The sequence below is a fragment of the Rattus norvegicus genome, chromosome 8, assembly GCF_021556685.1.
Source record: "Rattus norvegicus strain SHRSP/BbbUtx chromosome 8, alternate assembly SHRSP_T2T, whole genome shotgun sequence".
Classification (NCBI taxonomy): Eukaryota; Metazoa; Chordata; class Mammalia; order Rodentia; family Muridae; genus Rattus; species Rattus norvegicus.
The window spans coordinates 103575736-103591922 of record NC_141541.1 but is presented as its reverse complement, the minus strand read 5'-3'; the positions used below and the strand labels follow the sequence as shown (position 1 = coordinate 103591922).

Here is a 16187-nt window from a genome sequence, read left to right as displayed (position 1 = left end):
TCTTCTTTTCCTTTGATTTTTGTAAAGTGACATAAAGTTAGCTACCAATAATCTATCCTATTCTGGATGGTAGTATTGTAAGAGAAAAGCAAACAAAAGTGTTAGCTTCATGTGTCTATAAAATTTCACAACAGAATAGGAAAGAAAAAATCTTGGTTACTGAATCCTCACTTCTACAGTTCCCCTGTTGTCGCTGGCATTTACACCTATCCTTCTCTAGATCTCCACATACCTTTTGACTCAGTAAGGACCTTGACTATCTATGGTTCTTAGATTCCCCAGAACAACCTAAGATTTTACTCCTGATGACTTTGGGTTGTGAAAAGACTTTCCTAGTTGAGTTATTGTAGATCCCCACTGACTTGAATCACAGGATATGGTTAGCACCAGACATTTATGGAACTGGCAGTGTCTGGACTCACTGCTCTTTAGCTCTATGCAGGAGTTGTTCAATTCCTTCTTAGAAGACAGGTTCAGACCACGAACCACACAGCAACATCTTTCTTTGTTCATGTTTCAGGGTTTTCAAGGACCAGAGTGGTCAAACAGCATACTGTGATCCCTGGGTGGAAATCATTCTTGGACCTCTAGACCAGTGGCTGTCAAGCTGTGGGTCATGATCCTTTTATAGCAGTCACCAAAGACCACCCTACATATGAGATATTTACATTATGAAGTGCAACAAAAATAATGTTATAGTTGGGGGTCACCACAGCATGAGGAACTGCATTAAAGGGTCAAAGACTTTGGAAAGTTGAGAACACTTAGGAGTATGAGGGGTTTTATTTTCCTTTTTAAGGGAGAAGTACTGAATCAGAGAATTCAAATTAATATCCAAGTACATGTTCCAGTAAGTGCAAAGAGCTATCTCTTCCACAGTGGAAATGGAATCCATTTGTAACCAGATGGCTGCTTGATTGCCTGGGTAAATAGAGTTGTACCAAGGACTCAGCGTTGGTCTCTGCTGCTGGCAGAGGCACTCAGCAGTGGCTGTGGACAGGATGGCTTTGGGGAAAGTCCATGTTAAGCTCACACATACCCCCATCCCTGCCACAATGGACACTTTGTTTATGAGGCCATTGGGTAGACCTATGACTGGACAAAGAGACTCACTGGTCCCCACATAGTAGGGGATCTTCACTTTTTGTTTGTTTATTAAAATCTACCACTGCTGAGCATTATTATTTGTGAGCATGCACACGAAATTCCATCACATTCCTAATATGCACAGAGGTGTCTATGCACCCACATCTTTCTCAGGCTTCTTGCCTCCAGTTTTCCAATCATGCTATTTCTAACTTCAAGCCATCTAGCCAGAACCCTGCTAGAGGGAAACCAAAACCCACGGCCATAGAGAACTTTACTTTTGGCTACTTCTCATTTCAACAAAAGGGACAACAAAGCATTCTGCTCATGGTGAGGATTGATTGGCATCTCTGTCCCTCAGAGATGCTAAAGAAAAAAACACACCATGTCAGTTTTGTACACTCAAGTTCTGCATACCATGCAAGAACATCCGTAAACCAGGCCTGCTTCAGGTAGCCATTTTTATGGCTTTCCTCATGAGGTTGTGGGTACAGGCTGGGAAAGCAAAAGTAAATAGTGGAAGAGAGATTACACATTTGCATGAATCGTCACATAAATTAAAATGTACTTCCAAATACCTAACTGATCATTTAATATACCATTTCCCTCAGCTTCATGTTGTGGTGGGCTATAAAGCGCCCTGTTCATGATGACAGCTTGGGTCACATGGCATCTTGGTGGCCCATGGATAAATGTCAGTCTCTGCTAGGGTCCAGCAACAGACTAAATTATTCCTCAACCATGAGCAGCTGTCTACAAAGGACAGTAGAACTTTACCCAGAAAATCTAAGGCTCTGAATGGGGCTTCATCTGACTTTCCGGGGCCAATATTATCAGGTGTGGATTATGGAGCCCAAGTGTCAGAGAAGTTCATAGTATCTTGGATCAACTGCAAAGCCTTCTCTTGTTCAGAGTTCCTCTCAAACCCACAGCTCTCCAGGCCATTGGGAATGTGACTTTTCTATGGCTGTCATAATAGACTGCCACTTACTGATTGCTGATTGCTTAAAAAGTTAGACATTTATTCTCTCACAGGTACAGGGGGCAGGAGTCTGTATTCCAGGTGTTACTGTCTCTATCTGTAAGCTTGTAAGGAAAACTATTATCATCTATCTATCTATCTATCTATCTATCTATCTATCTATCTATCTATCTATCATCCATCTATCTATCATCTATCCATCCATTATCTATCTATCTATCTATCTATCTATCTATCTATCTATCTATCTATCAATCATCTATCTATCTATCTATCATCTATCAGCTTCTGGAGGTTGTGACAATCCTTGGCTTTCATTGGTTCATAGCTGGCATCAGTCCATTTACTGTCTATACTGTCATGTGCTATCAGCCCCGTGTATCTCTATTTCCATCTAAAAACATTAGTTTTAGAATTAGGGCTTGCTATAATACATGATCCCATCTTAACATAATTATGTCTGCAAAGATCCTATTATCAAGTAAAGCCACATTCATGGGTGCCATATCTTTTGAGGGGCTTATAATTCAACCTTGGCAAATGAGCTATATCAGCAGATAAAAAATATACTCCCTCTACAGTCTACAGCCAGTGTACACTATGCCTTTTGTGGACTCAGAAGGGGCCGTATGCAACAGTTCACCTGCATTGTCAAGAAGATAGCTTGATATGCCTTCACTACCAGACTGGGCAATTTTTCTAAGGTTCAGAGACCTGGCATTTTTTGTCAAGTTTATGTCCAAGCTTCTGACAGGCAAATGTCTTGTCATTATGTTCAGGATAATAGCTACCTCTTGCTCACTAGATCCAAATGTCATCAATGTAATAGACTAGTGTGATGTCTTGGGGGAAGAGAAAGGTCATCAGGGTCCCCAACGACTAAATTATGACCAGATTAAGAGAGCTGCCATGCCACTGACATAGGACAGTGAAGTGGCACCACTGGCTTTGCCACCTGAAACTACTTCTAGTGGCTTCTAAGAGTTATTGAGAGCAAAGCATTTGTCAGATCAATAGGTACTGGGGAAGTGTTAATATGCTCAGGCCATCTGTCACAGCTGGGAAGAGGTAGAACAGACGCATGAGTCTCCAGATATAGTAACAGCAGAAATCAACATGGCTCCGTGTCTAGTTCTCCGTTCCATGCAAACGTCAGAACTCCGTAAGGGATTCTCCAGGGGGGTGTTTCATAGGTGCACACTCTGTCCAGTCATGGAGGCTAGTGTGCCTCAGCTCTCCATCTTGTTCCCTTTTCTTTCTTGTCTGTCGTTCTCCCATGGTGCACCTCAATCACTGTGGTGTCTTTTGTAGGCAATCGTGCCTCCCTTGCAGAAAGTCTATATATAGTCTTATTGCATAGAGGACAATAAGAATCTCTTTACAGGAGTTAGAGAAATCAAGGGTCAAATGGCACCCAAAGAAACATCTCCATGAACCCAGGATGCACAACTCATTCCTTAAAACCCACATCTCCAGGCCAGAACTCTTACCTTAATTTTTATCATCATTATCATCTTCATCATCATCACCACCACCACCACTATCATCATCACTGCTCCTGTAGATCTGGGGATCAAAACCATACCTTGTATGTGCTGGGCAAGTGCCAGGCCAAAAGTTGCCCCTTACTCAAAATTTATATCCACTTACACAGCTCCTTGTTATCTCCAGAGATGTTATGTGGGAGCCTCAGTTTCATCTTGTTCAGAACCAGATTGATGGACTTTTCTGTGAACTCGTTCTTCTGCTCAGCTCCCTCCCAAACTATAGAACCATTAGTCATTATGTACGGCTTAGGCTGGGGGTCATTTTGGTGTCCTGTAGCCTCCTTTCTTCCACACTCTGTCAGTTACCACTGTGTGTATTTTACCTTTGAACTTTACCTAGACCTCACTTTTGTCTTTCATGTCAATGTCTTTTTGATTGTCATGGCTGCCTGATGGTCAGTGATGCTTTGAATGAGAGATGTCTCTCACAAGCTCAGGTATTAGGATTCTTGTCCCACAACTAGTGACACTGAGTGGATTATAGACCCATAAGGAAGAGGAGGCTTCTTGGAGGAAGTATGTCACTGAGGGTGGCTTTGAGAGTTGATAGCCTAACCACACTTCTGATTCAGTCTCTGCTTTGTGTTTGTGATTAAAGACAAGACCTCTCAGCCTCCTTCTCCAGCCACCTCCTACCATGCCTCGCCCACCAATATGGACTCTCCCTTTAGAACCATACACCAAAATAAACTTTCTCCCTTCCACAAGTTGCTGTTTGTCATAGTATTTTACCACAGCAACAGAGAAGTGGCTAATACACTTTCCTTCTCAGGTCGTCAAATAATACCCACACTGGGTGAAGACTAGGCAGTTTACTATCTCCATCCTTTTCAGTATTTCATCTCCACCCAGCCTAAGTGAAGAATTTCATTAATTCCCTGTTCACAAAGGGTTAGTGTCCTCTTTAGTTTGGTCTACACGGTCTCCTGTTCCTCTATTTCTCCCCTTCAAACACAGCAACCCATGTGGTAACCATGTGGAATTATTTTCTGGATGGTCCTTATCCTCTGTCTCTGTCCACATTCTCTCCCTGGGCTGAAATTCCTTCACAGTGTTCTAATAATTTAGCTCTTCCGTTTCTCCATGGGATAAGGCTCAAGCATCTCATTATTCAAGACCTCACTCAAAAAAAAAAAAAAAAGCTTTGGATTCTTTCTTGGTCACATTTCCCCTTCCTTGTCATGAAGCCAAGGCCACACACAGGACAAACCCCACTGATTTTCTGGCTTCCCTTTTCCTTACACAGAATTCAGCAACAGATTCTATGCCACTTTACTCATATCTCCCTAAACATCTCAAATTATTTTAACAAACAGGGAGATCATGATTACAGTATCACTATAAAAATTAAATAATGCAAATTAACCCAAAACCTCATTCCATGTAGCTCTTAATCTGGATCCCTTTCAGACTTCTGTCTCTCCAGACTGCTTTTCACAAAGAATACTGTGGTGTTCTGGCTTTCTGTTGCCATCAATACCTGACAAGAAACAGTCTAAAAAGAAGAGGGTTTTATTTTGACTCATGACTTCAGAGTAAGGGTGAATAGCTCCAATGTTGCTGGGCCTTGAGGAGGCAAAACATCAAGACCCAAGGGTGTGGTGATTTGAATAGGCGTGGCCTCCGCAGACTCATGTATCTGAATGCTTGGCCCATAGGGAGTGGCACTACTAGGAGCTGTGGCCTTGTTGGAGTAGGCGTGGTCCTGTTGGAGAAAGTGTGTCAGCTTTGAGGTCTCCTATGCCCAAGCTATGCCCAATGTGGCACAATGAGTCCTTCTGCTGCCTTCACATCAAGATACAGAACTCTCAATTCCTTCTCTAGTATCATGCCTGTCTGTTCTCTGCCATGTTTCCTGCCATGTCAACAGTGGACTAAACCTCTGAAACTGTAAGGCAGCCGCAAGTAAATGTTTTTTCTTTATAAGTTGTCATGGTCATGGTGTCTCTTCATAGCAATAAAACCCTACCTAAGACAAAAGGTATGGAGGAGTGCATTTGTTCACTTTCTGGGCATGAAGGAGGGACAAATGGAAGGGAGGATAGAGGGAGAGAGGGAGGGAGGGAGACAGAGAGAGGGAGAGAGGGAGAGAGGGAGGGAGGAAGAGGGAAGGAGGAAGGGAGGAAGAGGGAAGGAGGGAGGGAGGGAAGGAGAGGGAGGGAGGGAGGGAGGGAGAGAGAGAAGAGAGAGAGAGAGAGAGAGAGAATGAACAAACAAGGACATACCCTCAGTGACTATTTCCTCTATCCAGCTAGGCCCACCTCTTGATGTTTTCTTCCCTCTCAAAAGAGTAACAGCACTGGCTACAAGACTTCAATTTACATCCTATGGGAATATTTCATATTTAAATCCTAACAATCATACTTTAAAAGTATTTCCATCTGAGTGCATACAGATGGGCTAATCTCTGTAGCATGTGATTGTTGCAGTGTTCCACAGAATGGACATAGTTTAGATAACCCTTCTGCTATTGATGTATATTTATGGTTTTTCCCAACATTTTGCAACAACAGACAGTGCTAAAGATTGCTTTTGTATATTTCCTGTGCCCAATTGCACAATTTATAATCCTATAAATCTGGACACCATTTTTTAAAAATCTGGTAGTCTTTTTAAATGTTTTTAATGTATTGATAAGAATTATTTGTATATTCTGGAGAATAATTTCCAGTCTATCCCCCCCTCCCCATGCATGCACTCACGTACTTATGCACGTATATATATATATATATATATTTTTTTTTTTTTTCTTCTTGTTTCCAACTTTGGTTTATTGTGTCTTTTAACATAGGAAGTTTCAAATCTTTAACTCATACTTGTATTTGTTTTTCGTTTCAGTCTCAGGAAGACAACAAGGCAAGGTCACTTGCATGTTTTGAAGTTTTATTTACTTTTAAATTTCCTGTTGTTTTGGTTTTTGTGTTTAGTTATTCCAATCACTTGGGATTTAGTTTTACATGCCTTAGATGTTAGTATTCAATTTTCTTTCATTTTCTAAATTGAAAAATCAATTAGTCCACTTATCCCCAACCCAAATTGAAATGCTGTCTTTTATAAACTAGCTTTCTAAATATATTCGCAGGTCCGTTTCTGAACCTTGTGCTGGATTTTCCTGATCTTGTCCCTTGTTTCTGGGTCAGCAGCACATTGTTCTAGTTACAGTCTCTTTCTCCTGTATTTTGCTATCTGATATGAAGCCACTTTTTTAAAAAGTGCTAAATATTTGAGAGATGGGTATAATTTCAGTAGCCAGTGAGTCACAGCGCATTGGCAGAGTGGTCCCTGTGAGTGTTGAATGAGTCAGGGCTTGGTACTCTGTGTGCCGAATTGCATACTCTTAAAGCCCCCCAAAGACGGTGGCAAAAATGACACTGTTCCTGGCTTTTCACTCCATTCCTTACTGTAGCTTAGTGTTTGGTACTGAATTATTTCATAAAAGTCATAATTATTATTTTATTTTGAATAAATAATTCTAAGTATACAGTATATATAAAATGGAAAAAGGACGAAAGTGAAAACTGACTCTTTGCAGTTTCTCAGCGTCAACCCTTTCTATTGGTTTCTTCATGGCATCCTGCATACATTCTGGCCCGGACATTGTTGCTCTGTGGGTTGGAACTCAGATATAAGATGACGTGGATGACTTATTAGTCAGAATTACAATCAATTTGTTTTAATAAATACTTTTGATATGTGCAATCTCTCGCATATCCTGAATAAAAATTGCTGTCTTCAGTACAGTGAAATGGAAAACCTGACATTTGCATAATTTTGTTATTTGAAATTCTGGCCTGTATTTCTGTTTGTTTTGTGGCTGTACATTTGAGGTCTACTTGTATATAATCTTTTTGTAGTAATTGGAGCAGTCCCTGGACTATGTAAGAGTTCTAAAATTTTGATTTTCAATCCTGTAGTTTTATCCTAAACCAAAATGCCTAACTTCAGTTTTAAAAGTAGAAGTTAACTTAATAAATTCAGGGCTTCAATATCATTCAGTAGTGATTCCAGGGTCTTTTATATATATGCACATGTGCCCCTTATACTATATAAACCTTCTAATAATGACTGGGCTTTGGGCATTTGTATATATAAATCAGTCCAACTCCTATTGGTTGTGTGTTTGGTGAAGCTTTGTAACGATTGTCTGTTAGCATTCATTCTTCAACAATATTTGTTCTTGACAGTTGTGGTTTTTGTTAAGCATTATGAAACTGTTGTCTGTGAACATTATGTAGAAGTATAGCTTCTGACAAAGAAACTTGGATGATATTTTCGAGATACTAGGATGCTACCCACAGAAGAAAGAGAATGGTCTCTAGAAATGCTTGACCAACCAGCTATTCCTTCTAGACCTCTTAGTTGTTTAAAATTGACCGTACAAGCACCAACTCCCTGATACCTTCCACTTACTCTCCTATTTTATTTAGGGTTCACTGCTGTGAAGACACAGTATGACCAAGGCAACTTTTATAAAGGACAGCATTTAATTGGAGCTGGCTTATTATAGTTTTAGTGGTTTAGTCCATTATCATCATGGCAGGAACCATGGCAGCATCCAGGCATCCAGAGTTCTGGGGAAGGAGCTGAGAATTCTATATCTTGATATGAAGGCAGGCCAACAGGAGGAGGGTCTCTTCTGCACTGAGTGGAGCTTGAACATAGGACTTCAAAGCCAACCCCCACAGAGACACACTTCTTCCAACAAGGCTCCCCTTATTCCAAGATCACACCTCCTAATGGTGTCACTTCCTGTGGGCCAAATATCCAAGTACATGAGTCTATGGGGGCCAAACCTACTCAAAAACTATACTTCTCAATGCAGACTCAAATCAGACCAAACAACTGTAAATCTTACCTTGGCAATGAGACGCAGGCGAGAACAAGGCGGGAGAATTGTCAGAGCCATAATGAAGGCATGTTGGACATGGTAGTGCTTCCCTTAATCTCAGCACTCGGGAAGTTGAAGATACCTTAAGTTTGAGACCAACCTGGGTGTCATCGTGAAATTTTGCTCAAACCAACATAATGGAGTTCTTTCCAAAAGTAACTAAAGCCAAGAGGTTATGCAGACATTGCTCCTGTGTACCAGATTCTGAATGTGCTCTGACCTTCACTCTCACTTGTATTCTGCTTCTATTGTGTAAGACAGTTATACTGCGCTGAATTGTTAAAACAAAGAATTGCTGATCTCTGTGAGTTCAAGGCCAGCTTGGTCTACAGGAGTTCTAGGATAACCAGGGCTATGAAGAAAGACCCTGTCTCAACAACCAAACCCAAACAAATAAAAATAAGCAAAAAACACAAAGAATGGAGGAATGTAAGCAGCTGGCAGAAATGAATACATTCTGAAGAGACACTTATGTCCCGCTCTTTGGCTAGTATTCAAGCATGTGCACCAACAAATTCGAATTTCCCCAGGAATTTTCTTCTGGGGGAAGAAAATCTGCAACCACTGGTGACAGTCAGAGGAGAGGTTTGTCTACCAGAGGAGGAATCTAATCTGTCTCTTGGAGATGGATTTATAACGTATGGGACAGTCTTGCAAGAGATACTGGAGCAGAGACTACGGTAGGCAGGACTACACCTTGCCCAGACAACTTGGTTCTTCATATTTCTTGCCTTCTATTTAAACTCTACTCTCATTTAAGATTCCCAGTTGAACTTGGGATCTACTGGGTATTTTTGTTCCTCTTCCAAAATGTGGCTACATTGAAATTTTTCCTTTATTCTGCTTTGTCCTGTAAAAAGAAATAACTCTGCACATGACATTAGAGAACTTAAAACTTCAGCTTTGATTTATACTGTTAGATTGCTCTCTAAGAAATTGTGAGAGGTTTCACAATGAAAATGCACTTGCTACTGGGTTTCAGACTTGCTCAGACATACTCAAGTATTATGGAAAGCACCAAAGAGGCTCTGGATGGGGCCCTGAGATTGAGTCAACTTCTGTGTGTGTGATGTACCCATGTTAAAAAGTTCAAGGAAGACCCAGTCATCTAATTAATGAGAACCCTGTTTAAAGCTCTAATAATGAATAAGAATATTAGTAGCTTGAATAAAGTACTTGTGCCTTTATTATTCATTAGAAACTGGCAGTAAATAATAGGTTTGAATTTCACAGTCATGAGGCCGCTAATCAAAGCACGGGCACTGCTTAAGATCATAATTCATTATCCTTCTCAGCAACAGCGTAACAGGGCTTGGCTTTATGAATTGCTAACTGGGCCCTAGTCTCGGACTGATTCAGAGGGAGAAAGGCTGGTAGTCACACAGCAAGATGGGAACACTGTTTCATATATTGGAGGGGCCTATGATCCGGATCCTACTCCAGAGATCAGCCTGGTATCCCCACTGTCCTTGTCAGGAGTAATTCCTGACAGTAGGTTGGAAAGAGTGTGTCTCTTAGCAAGAAGCCATCTGGGAGGCAGAGGCTAATTTTATTCTAACTCATTCTTTTTGATTCGGTGTTGGCTCTGATAGGTCAGCCCTTGTCCCTCCATAGACATTACTTCATTACTTTGTTTCATCTGGTAGACCAAATTCCTCTTCCTTCTTCTTGTTCTTTTCGCGTGACCATTTGACTTTCTTTTGAAGCCTCTTTTCTTTTTCTGTTATGACTTTAGAAAAAACACACAAAGCAAACATCTCTTCCTTCTACCTGGTGTGGGCAGAAATAAGATGAACCTTTACGTTGTGGCGTTCTTCCAATCCTTTAGTGTCTCCTCCATTTTTGTAGCACTTCTCCAAAAATGAAAGGAGGCAGGGAAGGAGGTTGTGCCCTTTTGCTTGACTCAGTTTCCCTTGCTGAGACATCCTCCCTGATTTCTTTATTCTTTCAATGGCTTCCTTTGGCTGTTCATGAGTCTGAGGACCCAGGCATCCCCTTATGGTAGCATTTCACACCTGCTGCACCCAGATCTCTAAGGACGTGAGTGTAGAGCTCTCTAGTTAGCCTGGTCAGAGGAGATGCATTGAGAAGAAGCTAGAGCCACTGCAATCATACTCCATAACAAAATTTTATTAGCATGATGTCAAATAAGAAAACTTTTCTACTTGCCCTATTTACCTGAAATGACAAGATTTTACTCAGTTGAATATAAAAGTTTCTCCCAGTTTCTACTATTTGGAAGCGAGAAAACAGACACACAGGCAGGGTACCTGATACCACAGGTCTAAGGCCTAAGAAGTGCTAAGTGTAGCATGCATTAGTTTTAGGCTTTGGGCCTGAGAAAGAAATCATTCTCCATCTCCCTCTAAAGCAAGTCTATCATGTCTTGGGCTCCCAAGTCTGAAGCCTGCTCTTTGGAGCCTAACAGAGCATCTGCATTTCAGGAGAAGCTAGGCTTGAGGTATCTTATGGCTTCAAAGGCACAAGTCATGCAGCTAAATTAAAAGCTATTGGGTTGGTCTCTTCAATGCAGCAGGTGAGCCACTCTGGAAAGGGGCGTGGATCCTGACTGGTGCTTGTCCTTGGTGCCTAAGGGTGGCCTACATGTCATTAGCCCCATTCTTTTTGCCCCTCTGTTGCAGAACAGTCACACATATTGGAATTGGAAAGGTGAGGGCTCCTGCACAACCCCCCCAACCCCCCATGTGGGAGGGTCATGCATGACTTCCCAGCATGCAGAGGGAACCTGTGCACTGTTGTCCCAGTGCACACAAGGAAGAGAGGCTCACTGTTTGAGTAAAACACAGAATGTGGGAAAGAGACCAGCTTTCCCTGGAATGAGTCTCCTTAAGCTGGCAAGAGCCTGCACTTAACATACACATACCTGGAGGCAAGCACCTCCTTGGAGTAGTGGGAAGAACCGTATGGAGAGAGTGCCAGCAAGGACAACAGGGCCCCCGACAGATGTGAATTCTCTGAGGCCATCAGTAGTGGGTACTGAACACTCACTGGGCTCTGCATTTAGCCCTATGGTTGGTACAAGTGGAGTCAAGTCAAGGGATAAGACATCATTTATGCTCAGGAGATTTTTTTTCTTCTTCTTCATGTTATTACTGTTCTATAATTAATGGAATAGAATCCAAAATCCACATGAAGGGCCTGGAGAGCTGTCTGAGGAACAGAAGGAGCCCCCTGCAGACACAGCACATATGGTTCATCCCAATGGCAGCTAGACCTGACTCCCCTGGCCCCCAATCCAGCAGTAAAAATGGCTGTCAGATAATTAAATGAGGTTGCATAATACAGAGGGAAGATAATGAATTCTCATTTCTGAAGGCACGGGAGGATACATGTGATAAGGTTTGATTCTGTCCAATTTATGTTCTTAATACTCTTTCTGTCTCTTTCTGCACCACCTCCTTGGCTGTGGGCATTCCTCAGTGGTCTTGCATTACATGTGGTTATGTTTGCACTTGTACCAATTAGTCCATCTGGGGTTGACCCCGAGTCTGCTCCAGTTTGAGTTCATAGCCTCCGAGGCCGAGGTCTCCCTCGTAGATGTTTTCCTTGCCTAAAGTCAGGCCTGAAGACTTCTGGTCCAGAGCTAGCTTTGTGGCAGGACTGCTGGAAGTGGGGCTCTGCTCCTGGTAATTCATGGCGAGTTCATCTTGGTTGACGATACATTCCACATCATCCTCTTTCAGTTGTTCCTGCTTTAAGACAGATAGAGAGACAGGTCACTTCATGATGAAGGCAGCAAACAGTAGCATCCTCACAATGTAGGAAAATGGAATGTTTTGTGTGTGCGACACACAGACATAATACACGCAGGTGGAGGCCAGAGGTTGACCACAGCAGTTTTGAATGGTTTTCTACTTCCTCTCTCTTGTATCCCTCTTTCCTTTTGGAGCTAGATTCTTTCACTAAACCTGGGGCTCACCATTTGGTTAGGTTAGCCGGCTAGTGAGCTCTAGAGAGCCACCTGTCTCTATTTCTTCAGAATTGGTATTACAGGTACATGCCAGGGGGCTGAGTTACCAAATGCAGGCCTTCATGGTTGAATGGCAAATACTTTACTAACTGGGCATCTCCCTAGGACTGGAGACTCCCTTCTCTTTGATTTAATGGCAAATTTTATTATGTACTGTCCCATCTGTGCTTGCACGTGGCACAGCATTTGCCAAGTCAGCAATGAAAACTTGGCCTTCTACACAGCCTCAAAGACTCTCCCAGCCCAAGGTCAGCTGAGTCCCATGACCCATCTCCTTGGGCTGAGGGAGAAAGAATGGGATTGGGTGGATTCTCTTCACTGGCACCTACTTGACCATAGCCAAGACTTAGCCAAATCCTGTAGAGAAGTTTCATGCTGGTTTTGAAAACCCTCAGAGTTGAATATGTTCTGTTTTACTATAAATGGGTTTTCAGCACATTTCTTGAGACAAGTGTCAGAAGACGAGATGTGACTGGCATTGACTCTGGTAGACTGAATAACATCAGAAATGTATAGACCAGGCCAGTAATGGTCACCCCATCCAGAGGTTCCCCTGGAGAGAATGACATCTCAGCCTTCCTTCTACTGATTAGAGAGGATGACAGCAAGTCACTGCACAGTGAGGGTTGCCTGGGTTACCTTAGGACAGGGTTCCCACCTTTAGCTTACTCTAGGAGCATCTGAGACCTTTTTAAATCAGATCTGCCCTGTGAGGGTTATTTTTGTCACGTTCCTCCAGGAAGCCCCCAGCTGCTGCTGAGCCTATCTGAGAAGAGTCTCCTTCTGCAAGGGAGTGCCAGCTGACGGCTCCTGAGGCCACTGTCAGCTCGCACACTTCGCTCTCCTCCAGTTGCCTGACACTCTGATCTGCTGGTAATGACTCTAATTGCTTCTCAGTATTTTTCTTATTCTACTCCCCTGAGCTATAAAACACAGACCTAATATCCAAAACTTCAAAACACAGCAGTTTGTGAGAACACATCACTTTTACATTTTCCAAGTTCATTTTATGGTTAAAGATATTGGCAACAATAAAAAAAATGCCTTTTTTACAAAGAAGAATAAGCCAAGCTCAGCAACATCGGAGCAGAGAAGAAGGAACACTTCTCGGTACAGTAAATTTAAAAACCGCCTCCTCCTCCAGCCAGGGAGTAAGAGCCCTGAGCTCCCTGGTTCATCAGTATTTACCAGGCTCGCCCACGTGATCATTCACTCACCCCATAGGCCTGAGGACTGGTGAGCAGCCTGGAGACTGGGCCACACCATGCCGGCAACGTGGTGGTCAGTGGAGGGCCGGAATGTGTTAAGATGGGTTTCAGGTATCTGGGAGGGCCTGTTAAGGAATACTCGCCAGGAGGAAGTCAGAGTTCTGTGTGAGAACCCAGCAGAAACCCTTTGCATGCTGCTCAAACAGACAGTTATGTTCACCTTTAAATCTTCTGCTCCCTCATTTAGGAAGCAATTTGGCCTGCAAAAATTGCTGTTTGTAATCTTTGCTCTATACACTGTTGTAGCCCTCCAGACAACCTTTAATCATGCAAGGATGGTAAAGGGGCTCCACACACAGTGTCAGAAAGAGACACAAGCATCCCTCTGCTCCCTCCAGGCCTGGCCCCACGGCCAGTCTGTTTACAGCATTCATTCTGAAGAGCTACTTAGAACAATAGTGTAAGACCTGTGTTTAAAAATGTATGTGAGTGCACCTACACACACACACACACACACACACACACACACACACACACACACGGCATGGGATAGGGACGGAGGGAAGGAAAAAGAGAGGAAGAGAGGGAGGGAGAAAGGGCCGGAGGAAAGGAGAGAGAGAGGGAGGAGATTGAGAGAGAGAGAGAGAGAAAGAGAGAGAGAGAGAGAGAGAGAGAGAGAGAGAAAGAGAGAGAGAGACAGAGACCACTCTTTTCCACAAAGAAGCAAGAGGTATTTCCTAAAATGCTCAGGCATTTCAGAACTGGGTAGTCAACATAAATTGTGTTCCAAGATTCTTCATTTTCAGCATTCAATATACTCAATGTATACATCATACGTCAGTGCACTTTTATACAAAACTATGCACATAAGCTGCTGCCAGGTTTATTCTATTGTCTAGCACCAGTCTTTCTCGTCTTTTTATCCCAAAGCACCCTAACCAGTTAAAAGGAAAACTGGTTCACTGGGAGCCATTGTGTTTCCCTCCAGTTTAGCAGTAATGGGATCCGTAGAAGCGGCCTCGTGTGCCATCATCATCATCATCATCACCACCACCACCACCACCACCATCATCATCATCACCATCACCATCACCACCATCACCATTATTATTTACCGAAAGAAAGCAGTGAGATCATCCCACCATGCATTGAAGTGACTTAAGTTCATATGATTTCCTTTGCTGGAGAGTATTTTACTCTGTCCACCTACTGAAAAGCAATAATAAAAGGGACAAGGAGAAGAAGGGGAGCAGTGGACACTGGTTGGCTTGTAGAGGTCTCCAGCTGCCCACAGGCACCCGGGGTGTGGGAGAGGACCCGAGGAAGGAGTGTAGGACTCACCCACAGCTGGAGTACACCTCTTTCACTCCCACGATGTCCCTGAAAGTGGGAGCAGAGAACGGACCTTTGGTCCCCGCCACTAACAATGACATGGCATTAAAGCAGCAATGTAGCTGGGGAGACCTGTGAACTGACCCCGGTATGCAGGGAGGAAGGTGACTGACAAGAATTGTAAGCCACTTTGCAGTGTTACGTTCAAACGGGGAGGTTGGCTCCTTTAAGATGAGTGGCTGGTAAAGCCAGCTGAGGGCTGGGGAAGAAATTATCCTTCAGAGACTGGCTTTGCTGTCACATCTTGTAAGTATATATACAAATCTGAAAGCCCTTGATGATATCCTATTAATTTTCATTAGAGCATTATTTCCTTCATTTTATGGATGAAGGGATCAAGGCCTGGAGATATTATGATTTTTACATAACCTAAAGGCTCTCTTTGCAATTTTTGTTGTAAGCCTTGCATTTAGTGGCTCAGCCATCTTTCCATGCCCCCACCCTGCGATTTTGAGACCACCCCCATCATGTCCGTAAGAAGGTAACTTATCAAGGCAGAATTAGGCTTGCCAGATGACTGCAGCGTTCTCTAAAAGCAGACTTTGAATATCCTTTGTGCTGATCAGTTGTAGCCTCTCCTGGGTCAGGGTGGAGAACCTGGTGTCCTGTCAGGGCTTACCATATACAAGAGGACCATGAGAGTCTGTGGAAAAGCTTTTTAAAGGCCAGATGAAGAGCAAGGAATCAGTTTCTAGAGACCTAAGTAGTAGCATGCCATCCATGTTCTAGGGGTACCACTATGGCCAAAACTCTAAGAGTATGAGAGGGGCTCAGGGAGCTTCTACATGTTTTACACTGTGCTGAGAAATAAAAATGACAAAACAGTTATTTAAATAAAACAGGAATTTAGAGTTGTGTTAGGAACATTCTTTGAATTCTGATGAGGTACCTCTTTAAATTATCTATAATACCATTAGAGCAAACCATTAAGGGCTAAATTTCTGGTGGTATGTGTACGTGTGTGTGTGTGTGTGTGTGTGTGTGTGTGTGTGTGTGTGTGTGAGAGAGAGAGAGAGAAAGCGTGTGTTTTTGTGTGTGTGTTTTTGTGTATGTGTGTGTTTTTGTGTATGTGTATGCTTTTGTGTATGTGTTT

At 42.8% G+C, this 16187-nt stretch overlaps 1 protein-coding gene across 2 annotated transcripts in view; it reads right to left on the bottom strand.

Annotated features, from left to right (window-relative positions):
* Window positions 1-10608: 10608 nt before the first annotated feature.
* Window positions 10609-16187, bottom strand: part of Slc9a9 (solute carrier family 9 member A9) — a 560109-nt gene continuing 554530 nt past the window's right edge. The window contains 2 exon segments of one of the 2 annotated variants that reach the window (NM_001271438.2): window positions 10609-12213; window positions 13712-13817. In NM_001271438.2, coding sequence (NP_001258367.1) covers window positions 11986-12213; window positions 13712-13817 — 334 coding nt within the window. In that variant the 3' untranslated portion in view covers window positions 10609-11985. 2 annotated transcript variants of the gene reach the window in all.